The sequence below is a fragment of the Argentina silus genome, assembly GCF_951799395.1.
Source record: "Argentina silus genome assembly, chromosome: 1".
Lineage (NCBI taxonomy): Eukaryota > Metazoa > Chordata > Actinopteri > Argentiniformes > Argentinidae > Argentina > Argentina silus.
The window spans coordinates 22,466,901-22,479,736 of record NC_139655.1 but is presented as its reverse complement, the minus strand read 5'-3'; the positions used below and the strand labels follow the sequence as shown (position 1 = coordinate 22,479,736).

Sequence of the window (12,836 nt, the reverse complement as noted above, 5' to 3'; positions counted from 1 at the left end):
TGTGAGTGAATCTTGTAACTGATTCAAATGAGCAGAGTTTGATCAGCAGCAACATCAATGGAGGCCTCATTCAAAGAAAGAATGGTTAAATAGTTACTCTAATCTTTATGCTAAAGGGAGGTTAAAAATAATATAAAAAATGCTATCTGAAATGCTAATGACACTGTACTTAAATTAATGTGATTTGTGTTTTTAGTCTTAGGCTGCCTTTTGTGTTTTGTTTTCTTACATTTTTTATATTGCAATAAAAAGGGTTTTCAACAGACAGTTTTCCTTTTGAAAGCAAAACGTTATTTGGCATTCTGTTGGCTTTTGTGTACAGCAGTTAAACTCAGTATACCCAGAGAAAACACCTTAGAAACCCCAAGGAAAAAGAAAAGAGAAAAAGAATGTAGGCACATTAAAATAACTAAAATGTTATTGGCCAAGATAAAATATTCTGAAACAAGTCCTTGAGCTGAAGTAATGTGTTCTTTGGCTATCAGGCTTTGGCAACAGAATGACCTAGCTCCAGACACTTCCTTAGTAGAGTTGGTGGACACACAGAACCTCTATAGATAGCTGCTGAGAACCCCTTCATTATCTGGACAGCCTTTAGTTAAATATTGTTCCTTCAAAACATAGACAATCTCATGAAATTATTAATAAATACCTGTAAAAGTTGTACAAAGTTACACTGTGTGACTGAAAATAGCTGCAGATGAAAAAAAGAATCTGAGACAAACAACATTATGCCATTATTTAACAGCAAAAATGCATTTACAAGGTTTTCAAAGAGAACTCTGACATTGTGGTTTCAATTTGAAGACAGATAATTGTTGATATTTACATACAAACCCAGGAGGTAAAATGAAGTGAGACAAAGATAGAATGTATACCCAACCTCACATATATATCTTAGATTTTTTGCCAGTACAAATGTAAAAATTTACAACACATTTACGCTAAAAAATTATTCTTAGTATTCAGATGCAACAGACTTTGGTAAGTAGTTAGTGTTTTTGTCTTTGATTTTGGCATGATCTCTTTACTAAAATCTCCCTAATGGAAACCCAAATTTGGACAAGATTCTGGTCTAGAAAGCCAGAATTTTAAAACTCTTTGAAACAGCACACTGTACATTTTCTCAGATATTACCATATTTTTTCTTGTTTTTGGTTTTTGCCAAGGTCATCTTAAATAACTGTGGTAATCACACTGATAACACATATTTTTGTTTGCAAACTGTCATAACTGTCCATCCAGCTGACTTTATAAAAAGAGAGGAACATTTTTCAGTCTTCATTCCACTTGGCTCATTCACCTTGTTGTTAGGACTTTCCTCTTTCACTCCTCAACTGTTTTGGTCATTCATTTCGGGAGCTCCTCTAGAGAATCAGTGAGAGGGTCCATAGACGCACCTGGGCCGAGGTCGGGCTTCAACCGCTTTATTGTGTTTTTCAAGGCTTGCCTCTTGTTGCAGAACCAGACGCGAACCACCTCCCTGTCATAGTTCAGCTTCTCTGCTATTTCGGTCATTTCCTGTCCAGAGGGGTGTGTGTTCTTCTCGAAGTGGCTGTTGAGGATCTCGAGCGCCTGCGGAGTGAAAGAGGTCCTCCGCTTGCGTTTTTTGGAGGGCTCGCTGCCGATAAACTCGGTCAGGTTCTGCATGCCGGATCGGTGGCGGGCCTCGGCCTCCGCCATCCAGCGCTCCAGAACGGGCTTAATCTTGTGGGCGCTTTTAGGTGTGATGTCCAACTTCTCAAACCTGGCAGGATATAAAAGGCCAGGGTTCAGTTTGCCTGTCAGACTGCTACCTATAGTGTTCTCTTGGGCTTCCTGTGGTAGGAAAAAGTGGCTTCTCAGGATGGTGTGTCTGGGGAGAATTGAGAGAGAAGAATCTTACTTAGGTGCCCTGCTGGGCCAAGGGATAACCTGCCTGCCTCAGTGAACCGGAAGGGTCTCCTCGACCGGCTGCCACTGGGACAGAGACTCCCACCTGCCTTGGTTACATCCATGTCAAACTTGTTTTTCCCAGTTCCAAGTTCTAGCTGGTGGAAAGGACATGTGGTATCATGTTGTGGAGTACTTGTCCTGGTTTTTGGTTGGCAGTGGTTGTGATTCTCTGTCCCAAACAGGCAGTGGTGGAGCGACGAGACCCTGCCATTGGCTAGAAAAGATTGTTGAAATGGACCAAAAACAAACCAAACACCTGACTATCATCAGGCACTGAGCCGAAGCAGTTTAAGATCATTGATATAATTTAAACTAATATATGACAGTTAATTACTAAATCATCGGTAAAAATACGTTTAATGTATAAAGGGGTTAACAAATTATGCATTGAACATTATTCCCATACCCTCCGTCCTATATTTAATATGAATACATTTCCACCCTTCAATCTTAAATATTCTTGCAAGTTTATGGATGCATGAAGCTTAAGTGAACATATTCTAATTCAGTCTATTGTGCTATTTATAGGACCAAAGAAAAGTATGAACAGTAACACAATTATGGCTTGTTGAATTAATATTATCTTAACAAATAGGGAACTTTACGATTACAGTAAGGGCTGAGTATCTGTATAGTTCAGCCCCAAATCACATATCTCAGTTTCAATAAAGTCTTTCAGCTTGGGGTGAACTACCCCTGTCAGCAGCAGTGCTATGTGAGATGAACACAAAGATGGCGTTTGTGTTGGATGTGATGAAGATGATGGACTTGGGGTAAAGTCTCTGGGTTTGTCTCATGGCTGGTAATGGGGGTCAGTGTTGTTTCAGATACCTGGCCTTTAATGAGCATCCAGACATCTGTCTAGGTGAAGGGATGTGCTGAAGGGCAGGGGGAGGTGATTCACCTTAAAACAACACCTGTCTTGCCCTCTAAGACCTGGACTGAGCATTGACAGACGCCTTTGATGGAATCTGACTGGCAGGTGGACAGACGCCTCTGAGCCCCCTCTCTCAGGAACCCCAAAAAATGCATGAAAGACATTTTTAGTGGTGAGGCGGCTTGTTATACAGCAGAGCGATAGGGATGTAAAGCCCAAGACCTACTGTAGGGACCTTGCATTGTTTCTCTCTCTGTGTTTTTAAGGATTGTTGGTGCATTTCTCCTCCTTTCTCCGCAGTATTATTTATAACCCCCCTCTTAAACAGCGGAGAGAGGACAGTCTCATACTGGAGAGAATACATTAGTAAATATGAGGAGTGAGAGAGAGACAAGACATTTCATGGATCAACGGGAACCAAATGCACTAAAATGAGTCGAGAGCTGCTCTACTAGCTTCTTAGTGAGGACACACTCCTCCTAGCTCATAACCACCAGGGAAACATAAATCTACAGTATACCGTTTACCCCCTCCTCTCTCTCCACATTCTTAAAAGTAGCTTTTGATGCGATGCATAAACATTTCTAAGTGTAGCCCAAAATGACAGTTGCCAAAATGCCTAGAGAATTAGAGAATACAGGGAACAGCTATTGTATGGGGTATTAATTCAACATGCCAGGGCCATGTAGAGAAAGAAATGCATGTGATTAAATATATATTCAGAGGATGTTAAGACATGTTTCTGCTTAATTTGATGTGCAAATTAGAGACAACAGCTTCCTGTCATGAGATATGAATCATTAATGCAGGGCGGCTGTGTTTTAGTGTGAATTAATGTTGTAAATTCATGCAGCTTAAACATGGCAACACATTTCTTATTCAAGAATTATGTGAGCAATGAGTAGTTAAGACATCCATGTGCAGCGATGCACGGCGATCAAGAGAACAGTGAGACATTGGATCTGGCTGCAGCTCTATGCCTAGGAGAGGTATATTGAAATATTTTTTCAATAAAATGTTTTAAGCATTTGTGAAATCATGCCATAAATCTAAATTTTGTAAAATACAAAATAGTTGATAGCAACATTTTCATTTTTTGGGGGGTGGGTGGGTGGGTGGGGGGGGGGGGGCGGGGGTGAATCAGAAAATATAGTTGAATGACAGCTTGTATTTCCTGTATGTTGAAAGCACGGTTGTGATAAGACCAGATCAAAAGGCAGTCATTGGTCTGATGATGTCCTCATGTGATGTCTATGCATCTGTGATAAGCTAATAAAGCATTTTCTAACAAAGTGAGCAATAGAATCAGACAAATGGAAACATCTGTCACTGTCTGTTCCACTGAGCGCCAGTCTACAGCCCCAGAGCTACTAGGCAGTCCCCTCATCTTCTGAAACTTACATGTCTCTCTTGATGTTAACTAAACTAAAGCATGTGAAGCCTACCTCTCTACTTAAAACATCAGGAGATGGCTGTCATGTCCAATGTCATAAAGACCAAAAAAAATGGGTCTTAACGGCATACTGTAGATAAAACCACAAGGAGAGACATTACCTTTATTTTGAAGCTAATGGCTTTTAATGTATGTTATAAATATCTGAATTATGCATGGTTGTAAATATTTCATGTGTGATTTTTAAGACTTTAAACATTAGTTTGAAAGGGCTGTTCCTCATAAGAACCCTACCTCCCTGTACAGTTTCACATTTTATCGGCTGTTTGATGTTGATGCAATGAAATTTTTAAAAGCGCATGGCAGCAGTGTGTCACATAAACAGGGCAGGTCATCAGCCAACCACATGCATTTTCAGAACGGCATTAAAATTAATACAGGAATAACACAGGGCTAACTGCTGAACATTGTTGGCAGTGAAGAACACCACTATAGTTGTAAAGCATGCTACAGTATAAACATATTTTAAATAAGAGGAACTGTGACATGACATTAGCTACCATGAGGTCATAGCTAATCGTACACTCATTTGACAATGTGTTCAGAACAATTGATTTCACACACAGGTTTAATAAGCAAAGCAGAGTGTGAAATGTATGCATAAAGAAACACAAAGCCATCATCGGTATACAGTACTTCCGTTTGACAATTACAAAGTATATTGTAATGCATTACCTTTTAGGATATCAATTGTGCCTATATCTAACTCTACGTTGCGTTGTCTGATTAGATATGGATATATGTCTAATGGATCTGGTTCATTTAGAAGTTTATTGCAAGAGTTGACCAAGTGGAAGGATTGAAAAGGAAGAGACACATTATATCTAGTAACATTGATTATCTAATGAATATATAATGCCCCCATTTATGACTAAAAACATTTCCTTACGGCACTGAAGAACATGACAATCTTATTAACAGACCTGTCCTGTTAAGCTGTCTTACGCCAAATATAAAGTGAATGGCAATAGACCTTAGTAATTATTAAATGCGTTAAGTGCTTCATGTAATACTGTACATGAGGTAATGTATTTTGCATAAGTATGCTGTCGTGTAAGAGTAGAGAGGGAAGAGAGTAGGGGGAGGAGGGGGACAAAGTAGAGACATGAGAACTTAATTTGTCTGGATGGTCTTCAATTATGTATTCATTTTAATATCTTAATGATGTGTGTTAAAATATGAAATGAAATATGGATGGAAGACATGGACACCAGAAGATGATAAGCACTTTCAAAGATAGCACTGTAGAGTGCATACAGTACATCTGCTGTACTGGCCTACATACTGACAAGGAAGAGCATCTATCACGAGTATTATTGGATGTAGATTTTGATTACTGTAGGCATTATAGGAAATATCTATTTGAATATTGATAAAACAGTGTACCTATATTCTTTTAATAGTACAATGAGTTTGGTATCTTAGATTATGTGTAATTGTGATCAGCACCATGATCAATTTGATTCAACGAATTTTTTTTACTGGATAGGAGGGATGGGAATATTGCAACAGTACCATAATCCAGAGACATCTATGGTAAGCAATGCTACTTAATTATTGTCAGTTTCACATTCGGATTCTGCACCTCATGTCTTTCTTACCTGCAGATGGCAGACTGACTGTAGGCGGGACCTTCGGCGGCGCTGAGTGCCTGGCCCACCTGAGTTTGCGTCAGGCCCAGGGACAGGCGGCGGATCTTGAAAGCTTTGGCGAACTCCCGAATCTCTTCCAAGTTAACCCCATCTACCTCACTGGGGGCGGTCTGTGGGTCTACAATACAATACCAATGGATTTATCAATTAAATTATACCTACTTTTCACCTAATATTCTACAATGAATATACAGTATGTCCCCATATATTGTGACAGTGGAGGACAGAAAAACTACAGAGATATGATACAGCATATGTGGCATAGCTAACCATTACTAACTCTCAGTTGGTAATGACTGATTCTGAGGTTCTCTACAGTCTTTTATTACATGTGAATTTAATAGGAGGATTCATTGACATGTCTACATAGGTACAGTATACATTCCTCAGTAGTGAAAGCATGGCTTGGCATCTAACACAACATTGAAAATGTCCTCCTTTGAGCTTCTACATAAAAGCACATGGACACAAACAGCCTCAGCATAAAGCATGTCCATTCAAAAGGTTCCAATAGTTTCTTTTGCCGGGGTGCCTTGGCCATTCTTGGCATTCCTCCCTGTTACATTGTGAGAATAAACAGCCAGAAAGCAAACAGTCTCTCGCTGCTACATAAAAGCAGTCTCTGGAATGTATATTAGAGAATCATTCCCATTCATGTGGCCCTCCTCAGGGAAGTCAATTCACGCCTACACACAGCCTCTGTGCTGTGTGCACTACTCAAGTGTTAAAAAAAAAAAAGACATCCAACTCCGCTCTGAAAGAATACACTTTATCCAGCAATGTTGTTTGTAAACTGCTGTTTTGCGGACCACATTTAAGCGACTAGGAAAAACTTTGCCTGGAGCAATTTTTTGAAGAATTTCACAGCTAATAAAAAGTGATTTCACATTGTACATCAATGTCAGGTAACCTGGCATCCTGCTTACTAAAGCAAAGTTTGTGCCTTTGAATAATACATCTTGGTCATTATCAATGAATTATTAAAGGAATCCTCCAAGCGGATTTAAGGAAAAATCTATTGGGCTGCCATCTCGCCCAGGCAGCGTGCTTCATAAGTGACGCGTAGCGTACAGTATGTGGCGTGCTCTAGACGTGTGAATGTTTGGGAGATGTGGGACCAGAAGCGAGGGGGAGGGGAGGACTAAGCACTCTTACTGCTTCTATCCTCATCAGATATACCTTGATGAGCAACTCATCACTCCCATAGAGAGCAAATTAGTCTCTTTAGTTACTTCAGTTATTTAGTGTAATGTTGAATTCAATGCAACATTGATCTTCTTTGACCAGCTTTTATAGCTAACAGTGTGAGGACTCCCTTTTCCCTTGTTTGACTGTTTTCAATGCCAGGTGAAGATTAGGCTTACAAATAATGTCAGGTTGTTCCGATTTCATTTACGTTCAAAAGCTTTAAAGTGTATGTATTCAATAGGTTCCAAAACCCTATGAAGGCATTTGCAGACTCAAAAGACATTGAAAACGTTGAAAAGTTGTTATCAGTTGAAAGATTCCAGCAGCTCATTCAGAATAAAGCATTAGGAAACATTTGTACCCTTTCAAAGCATGTTTGTAAGCCTTAGCTTGATCAAGGACGTTGCAAATGTAATCAGCTGGACCACAGCAGTGTAATAACAAGAGGACCGGAGAATGTAAAGGGTATTATGTATGAATTGATGCATGAATAATAGTCCAATCCTCGTGTCTGCAACAAGTTGATCAATGGAAACTTCTTTTGATTAAATTCAGAACTCAGTCGCAGATGTCTTTCGTATGAGTTCAGCTGCAGTTTAGGTGAATTGCCTGTGACAAATGAAATTCCATCAGACTAATACAGAGTTTTTAAGCCGACGTTTACATGTTGCCAGGCTCAGGCCCTGTGATTTATATCAGGTTTACCCAAGGACCAAGCATGGGAAGAATGAAGCTTGTGTTCATTATGCACAGTGTCTTTGATAGTCCAATAAACAAAATAATTGACACAGTCAGGATTAAATAAATCCTTTAAAGGTCCAGTATGTAGTTTTGAGATTTAAAAAAGTGCTAGATGGCCATGATAAATCAGTAGCAATCAAGGAATGAGATCACATTATTAAAGAATGTTCAGTGAAGTACGCTGTTTTGGTCCAAACAAAAATCTATTTCTGAAATCGAGGTTGAGTGCTGGCCTTTACGTACCACTTTTATTTTTTGTTTGTTTACATGGATATACCGCTATTAGAAAACGTAGCATGTGTACGTTTTCACATTTTCAATGTGGCCAAAGAGGGCAGGAACACGCAAAACTACTCGCTTCACCTTTAAAGGGATAGTTCACTTTTTTACACCTTGTAGTCAGATGGTTCCTTACCCTGAAAGTAAGTTCAACATTTGTAGCCAAATCACTTCAAAGTAGCTACCAACCAAGTCAAAAAGTTCATTGATTTGCCACCTTGGTTACTGCTCACATTCACTCCCATAGAGTTTTCTTCGCGGTGGCTAAAGTAAGCTGACGTTAGTCGTGGCTAGTTAAAGACCCCCTCCTTTCCTGCAATTTGTATGATATGTGCACAATGGGATATTGAATAAACACTGTGAACATTTTAAAATTATGTTTTGCGTCGTTTTACAAAACGTCAACGACAGTTTCATATTCTGATTCTGCACCGACATTTTGAGTCGTTTCTGTAAGATATATCGTTGTCCCTATTCTTGACTCACAACAAGCCATTTTAATAGACCAATCACCATTAGTCCTTGTGTGTTTACCAACCGGGAGCATATATGCTGTAAAAGTACAATGTGCATCAATACATCATTCATATTTCTGAAGTAGTTAGCTGGCATGCTGATTTTGAAACAGAAATTGATTTTGAAAGACACCTCACATACTCGCTAACTATTTGGATAACTATAGTTGGACTTGCTGAAGCAAGCCCACTCACTAACCATAATTTACCATTGTCAAACTCAGATTCATAAATGGCTAAACATCTTTGACTGGCTTCGCACCATTGTGTTAGCTAAATACCTCATGTAGTGTGTTTGAAGGTCTGAGGCAGTGACCGCTGTCAGAAAATCAGGGATGTGGGAAAAATAAATAATAAAAAATAGTTATTGATGATCTTTCTTAAAAACAAATACATTAGTTTATGAGATACTCAGGGATGATACAAAACTGAAATTAAACCGACTGGAGGGGACCTTTAAACAACTCCGAACCATGGATTACACCTAGCCCATGGACTACTTTCAGGGTAAGGAACCATCAGGCTATCTGGTGTAAAAAAGTGAACTATCCCTTTAAGAGAGGAGAGGGAGAAACCAAAACATGTCTAGTATGAAAAAACAGAGAAGTGCTCCTGGAATTAACTTCTTGGAAAACTTGTTAATTAAACTAAAGGCTGAAGTCAATTACAAAATGTAAATCACTCTCATTTCATATTACATGTGAAGGCTGTAGTCTGTCTGTTTGTCCATGCTCTTTATGAGTGTGTGTCAGTGGCAATGGCTACTCACTGCTGACCAGCTGTCCCACGCTGAGAGCAGAAGAAGAGGAAGAGGATGAGGAGGAAGAGGCCTGGCGGAGAGGACTCATGTGGGGCATGTGTAGCAGGCTGGGCTGAGATGACGCTGGGCCTGTCTGACCCTGCTGAGCCTGAGGCATCTGTAGACACAGACACACACACACACACACACACACACACACACACACACACACACACACACACACACACATTAATTGACAAAGTCTAAAGCAACAAAACAACCAGCTCAATAACACTACAAACCATCTTCATAATCATCCACAGTGCACTAATTACATAATTATGGTAATAGAGACACAATTATACCGCTATGCCACTGTGGCAATTCGATTTGACACAAACAACTTAATGAGATAACATATCCATATGAAATGAAGGTAATAACTATTCAGATTGACAGTGCAGAATACATTATGAATATTACACTCATTAGACTATCATATCAATAGTGTTAGATTTCTATTGTAATAGACACACAGGAGATGAACAGGTCTGTTTGTATTATATTCACCTACTGCACACTTTTTCTATGAGCAATATAATCCTCTTCCTACCATACAGGAGTTTAGAAAACACCCATAATAATTATGGGATGTTTCCTCTAGTCATCAGACTGGTAGAAATGCTGATAATGGCAGAATAGACATCTGGACACGGCATTTGCCGAATCAAACATAATTTATGACTTACAGCAAGGCGCTCTGACTGCACTGTAAAAACTATGTATTTTCATGTTTCATCCGCAAATGAATTGCTCTTACAAGATCAAGTTGATATGTCTTCACTATAAAGTGAAGGCCGCCTCCTACATAAACTAGGCTAGGCTTCTCCACTCCTATTTCGCTATTAATTATTTTTTCTCCGGGGCATGTGCTTGTTTGTATGGTAGAGGGATGTCAACAGCGATGCACACACACTGTCAAGACTGTTGACAGGCTGGGAGAATTATCTGGCTTCACTGGAAATACTCGAGACTGCCGATTCTGACAACCGTAAATTATGCCCATGGAACAATGCGTGTAGGAGTGGGCTTTGAAGTGCACAGAAAACCATAAACATGATTACAAATGCATTCATTCATTCAGGAGTGTGACCTGGCATTCCATTCCATGCTGCCACACTTATAAAAGTCCCTCCTCAGTGAGTTAATTCATTGTAGCAGGTTTTATAATGTGAGCTATAATTAGTCAAGTATACTTTTTTAGTTGGGGTATTTCTGTTGGGGTTATATTCCAAAATAGTAGATTCTTTTGTTTCCTTTGCTTTCTTTGTTAAGTGTGCACAAGTCCAAAGGAGAACAAAATAATACCCCTTCACATTTACTCTACTCATGCTATAAAGTACATCTTCTTCTCCTCTTTGCTTTCTGGGGTTAAGTCAAGTGTGGTATTGTAATGCAGGAGTCAAACACTCCCTTTAAATCTCTGATTAAGGAGAATTACTACATGTTCAGGTCAAAAAGGACAAAAGGGAGATGATGATGAGAGAGAGAAATAAAGCGGGAGTGAGAGAGAAAAAAGAGAAAGAAGCAGGAACACAGAGGGAGGGAGTGTTTGAGTTTTAAGTGGGGTGATGAAAAGTGTTGTTTTCCGTTTGCCTCTGCAGGGGCTCTGCAGACTGCCAGAGACTGAGTCTGAGAGGTTTCCTGACAGGTGCTTCACACACACGCACGCACACACGCACGCATGCACAAACACACACACACACACACACACGCACACACACACACACACACACACCCACCCACACCCACACACACACACACACACACACACACACACACACACACACACACACACACACACAGTGTTGTAAGGATGTACAAGCCTGCTGCTTATTAGCTCCTGAAAAAAAGTATATCATCTTATCAAAGTCTTGACAGATTTTGGCAGGTGCACTATCACTCTTTCTCTCTGTCACACTTCTGTAATCTTAACTGCCAGAGTCAAAAGAGTAAATGTGAATGGTTTTATCGAAATGCCTCCAAACACTGGAAGCAATGAAATGTTACAGTTAAGAGTTATGTTTTTGAGAGGAGAACCTTTTCATGTTGTGTTTAGACATTAGATGTGAAGGCAGACACTTTTCACGAAAAACATATGGCTGACTAGTTGGTTACTTTTCTCATAAGTCAACATTGCTCAATCTACAGCTTTCAAGTAGATCTTCCTCTCACTCATGTTCATAGTTACGACTGTAGCTCCATGCAGTTTGCGTTTTTGTTAGTGTAGTTAATGCCTAGTTAATGTGTTTTCATGTCTTAATGTGTTTTCATCTGTGTGTGAGTGTGTGTGTGTGTGTATGTGTGTGTGTGTGTGTGTGTGTGTGTGTGTGTGTGTGTGTGTGTGTGTGTGTGTGTGTGTGTAAGTGATGGGGTAATGGGAGGTTACCTGCTGTCCAGGCTTGATTGGTGACAGCGTGATTCCCTGGGTGTTGATGACAGGCAGGATTTGATTGCCGATCACGGTGGCTATGATCTGGCCCTGGGCATTGGTCAGAAGCTGAGGTGTAATCGGCTGGACCTGCAGCGCTGGGTTTCCGCCCCCTGATTGGCTTGAGGGCCCTGCAGAGTTGGGCATCAGTGGGATCGTTCCGATTATCTACAGAGGGGGGAAGAGGGGGGAGGAGGAGAAATCAGTTGGTTTGTTCCAGTGATCTTCAAGGAGAGGGATGGTCATTAGAAGTACCGCATTGCTCTTGTGATCTCAACAGCACAAACACGACTGCTTCTTTTACAGTACATCAGATATGAACTTACACCCATCAAAGAAAACATACAGTATATGTCAATACTGTATATCAGTGAACTCACAAAGACTACTGCATTACCATTGTAACGTTACAGTAGTATCAAAGCCAGAGCAGTTGATTGTTGAGTTAGTGTGTGTGTGTGTGTGTGTGTGTGTGTGTGTGTGTGTGAGGGAACGCAGAGATATGTGCTACTCTGACCATCTGTCAGTGAGGCGGTTTCATAGGGTAAAACAAGTGAAGGCAGAGCAGACTGCTGGGAGCACCACTGCAAAGGTCAGCTCTGAGTACCTGTGTGTGTGCTGGTGCAGACCACTGACTGTATTATCCATCACCAGGCCAGCAGAGTGACGTGTGTGTGTGTGTGTGTGTGTGTGTGTGCGTGTGTGTGTGTGTGTGTGCGCGTGTGTGTGTCTTTGTCTATGTCTGATAAGGGGACAGTTGGTTATGTGAGAGACACCCCTCTTTCCCTTTCCCAACCACACACACACACACACACACACACACACACACACACACACACACACACACACACACACACACACACACACACACACACACACACACACACACACACACACACACACACAGCCACCCCACATTTCTAAATCAGCTCCCCATGGGTCCCTGAGGTACTTCACCCCCTCCTC

At 40.5% G+C, this 12,836-nt stretch overlaps 1 protein-coding gene across 1 annotated transcript in view; it reads right to left on the bottom strand.

Moving 5' to 3' along the window:
• Positions 1–1,350: 1,350 nt before the first annotated feature.
• The window catches only part of pou6f2 (POU class 6 homeobox 2), a gene marked incomplete at both ends in the record, with an annotated part of 71,299 nt that continues 59,813 nt past the window's right edge, over positions 1,351–12,836 (bottom strand). Inside the window, 4 exons of the mRNA XM_083669666.1 lie at positions 1,351–1,855; positions 5,867–6,035; positions 9,410–9,557; positions 11,829–12,038. Coding sequence (XP_083525792.1) covers positions 1,351–1,855; positions 5,867–6,035; positions 9,410–9,557; positions 11,829–12,038 — 1,032 coding nt within the window. The remainder of the gene's footprint in view (positions 1,856–5,866; positions 6,036–9,409; positions 9,558–11,828; positions 12,039–12,836) is intronic.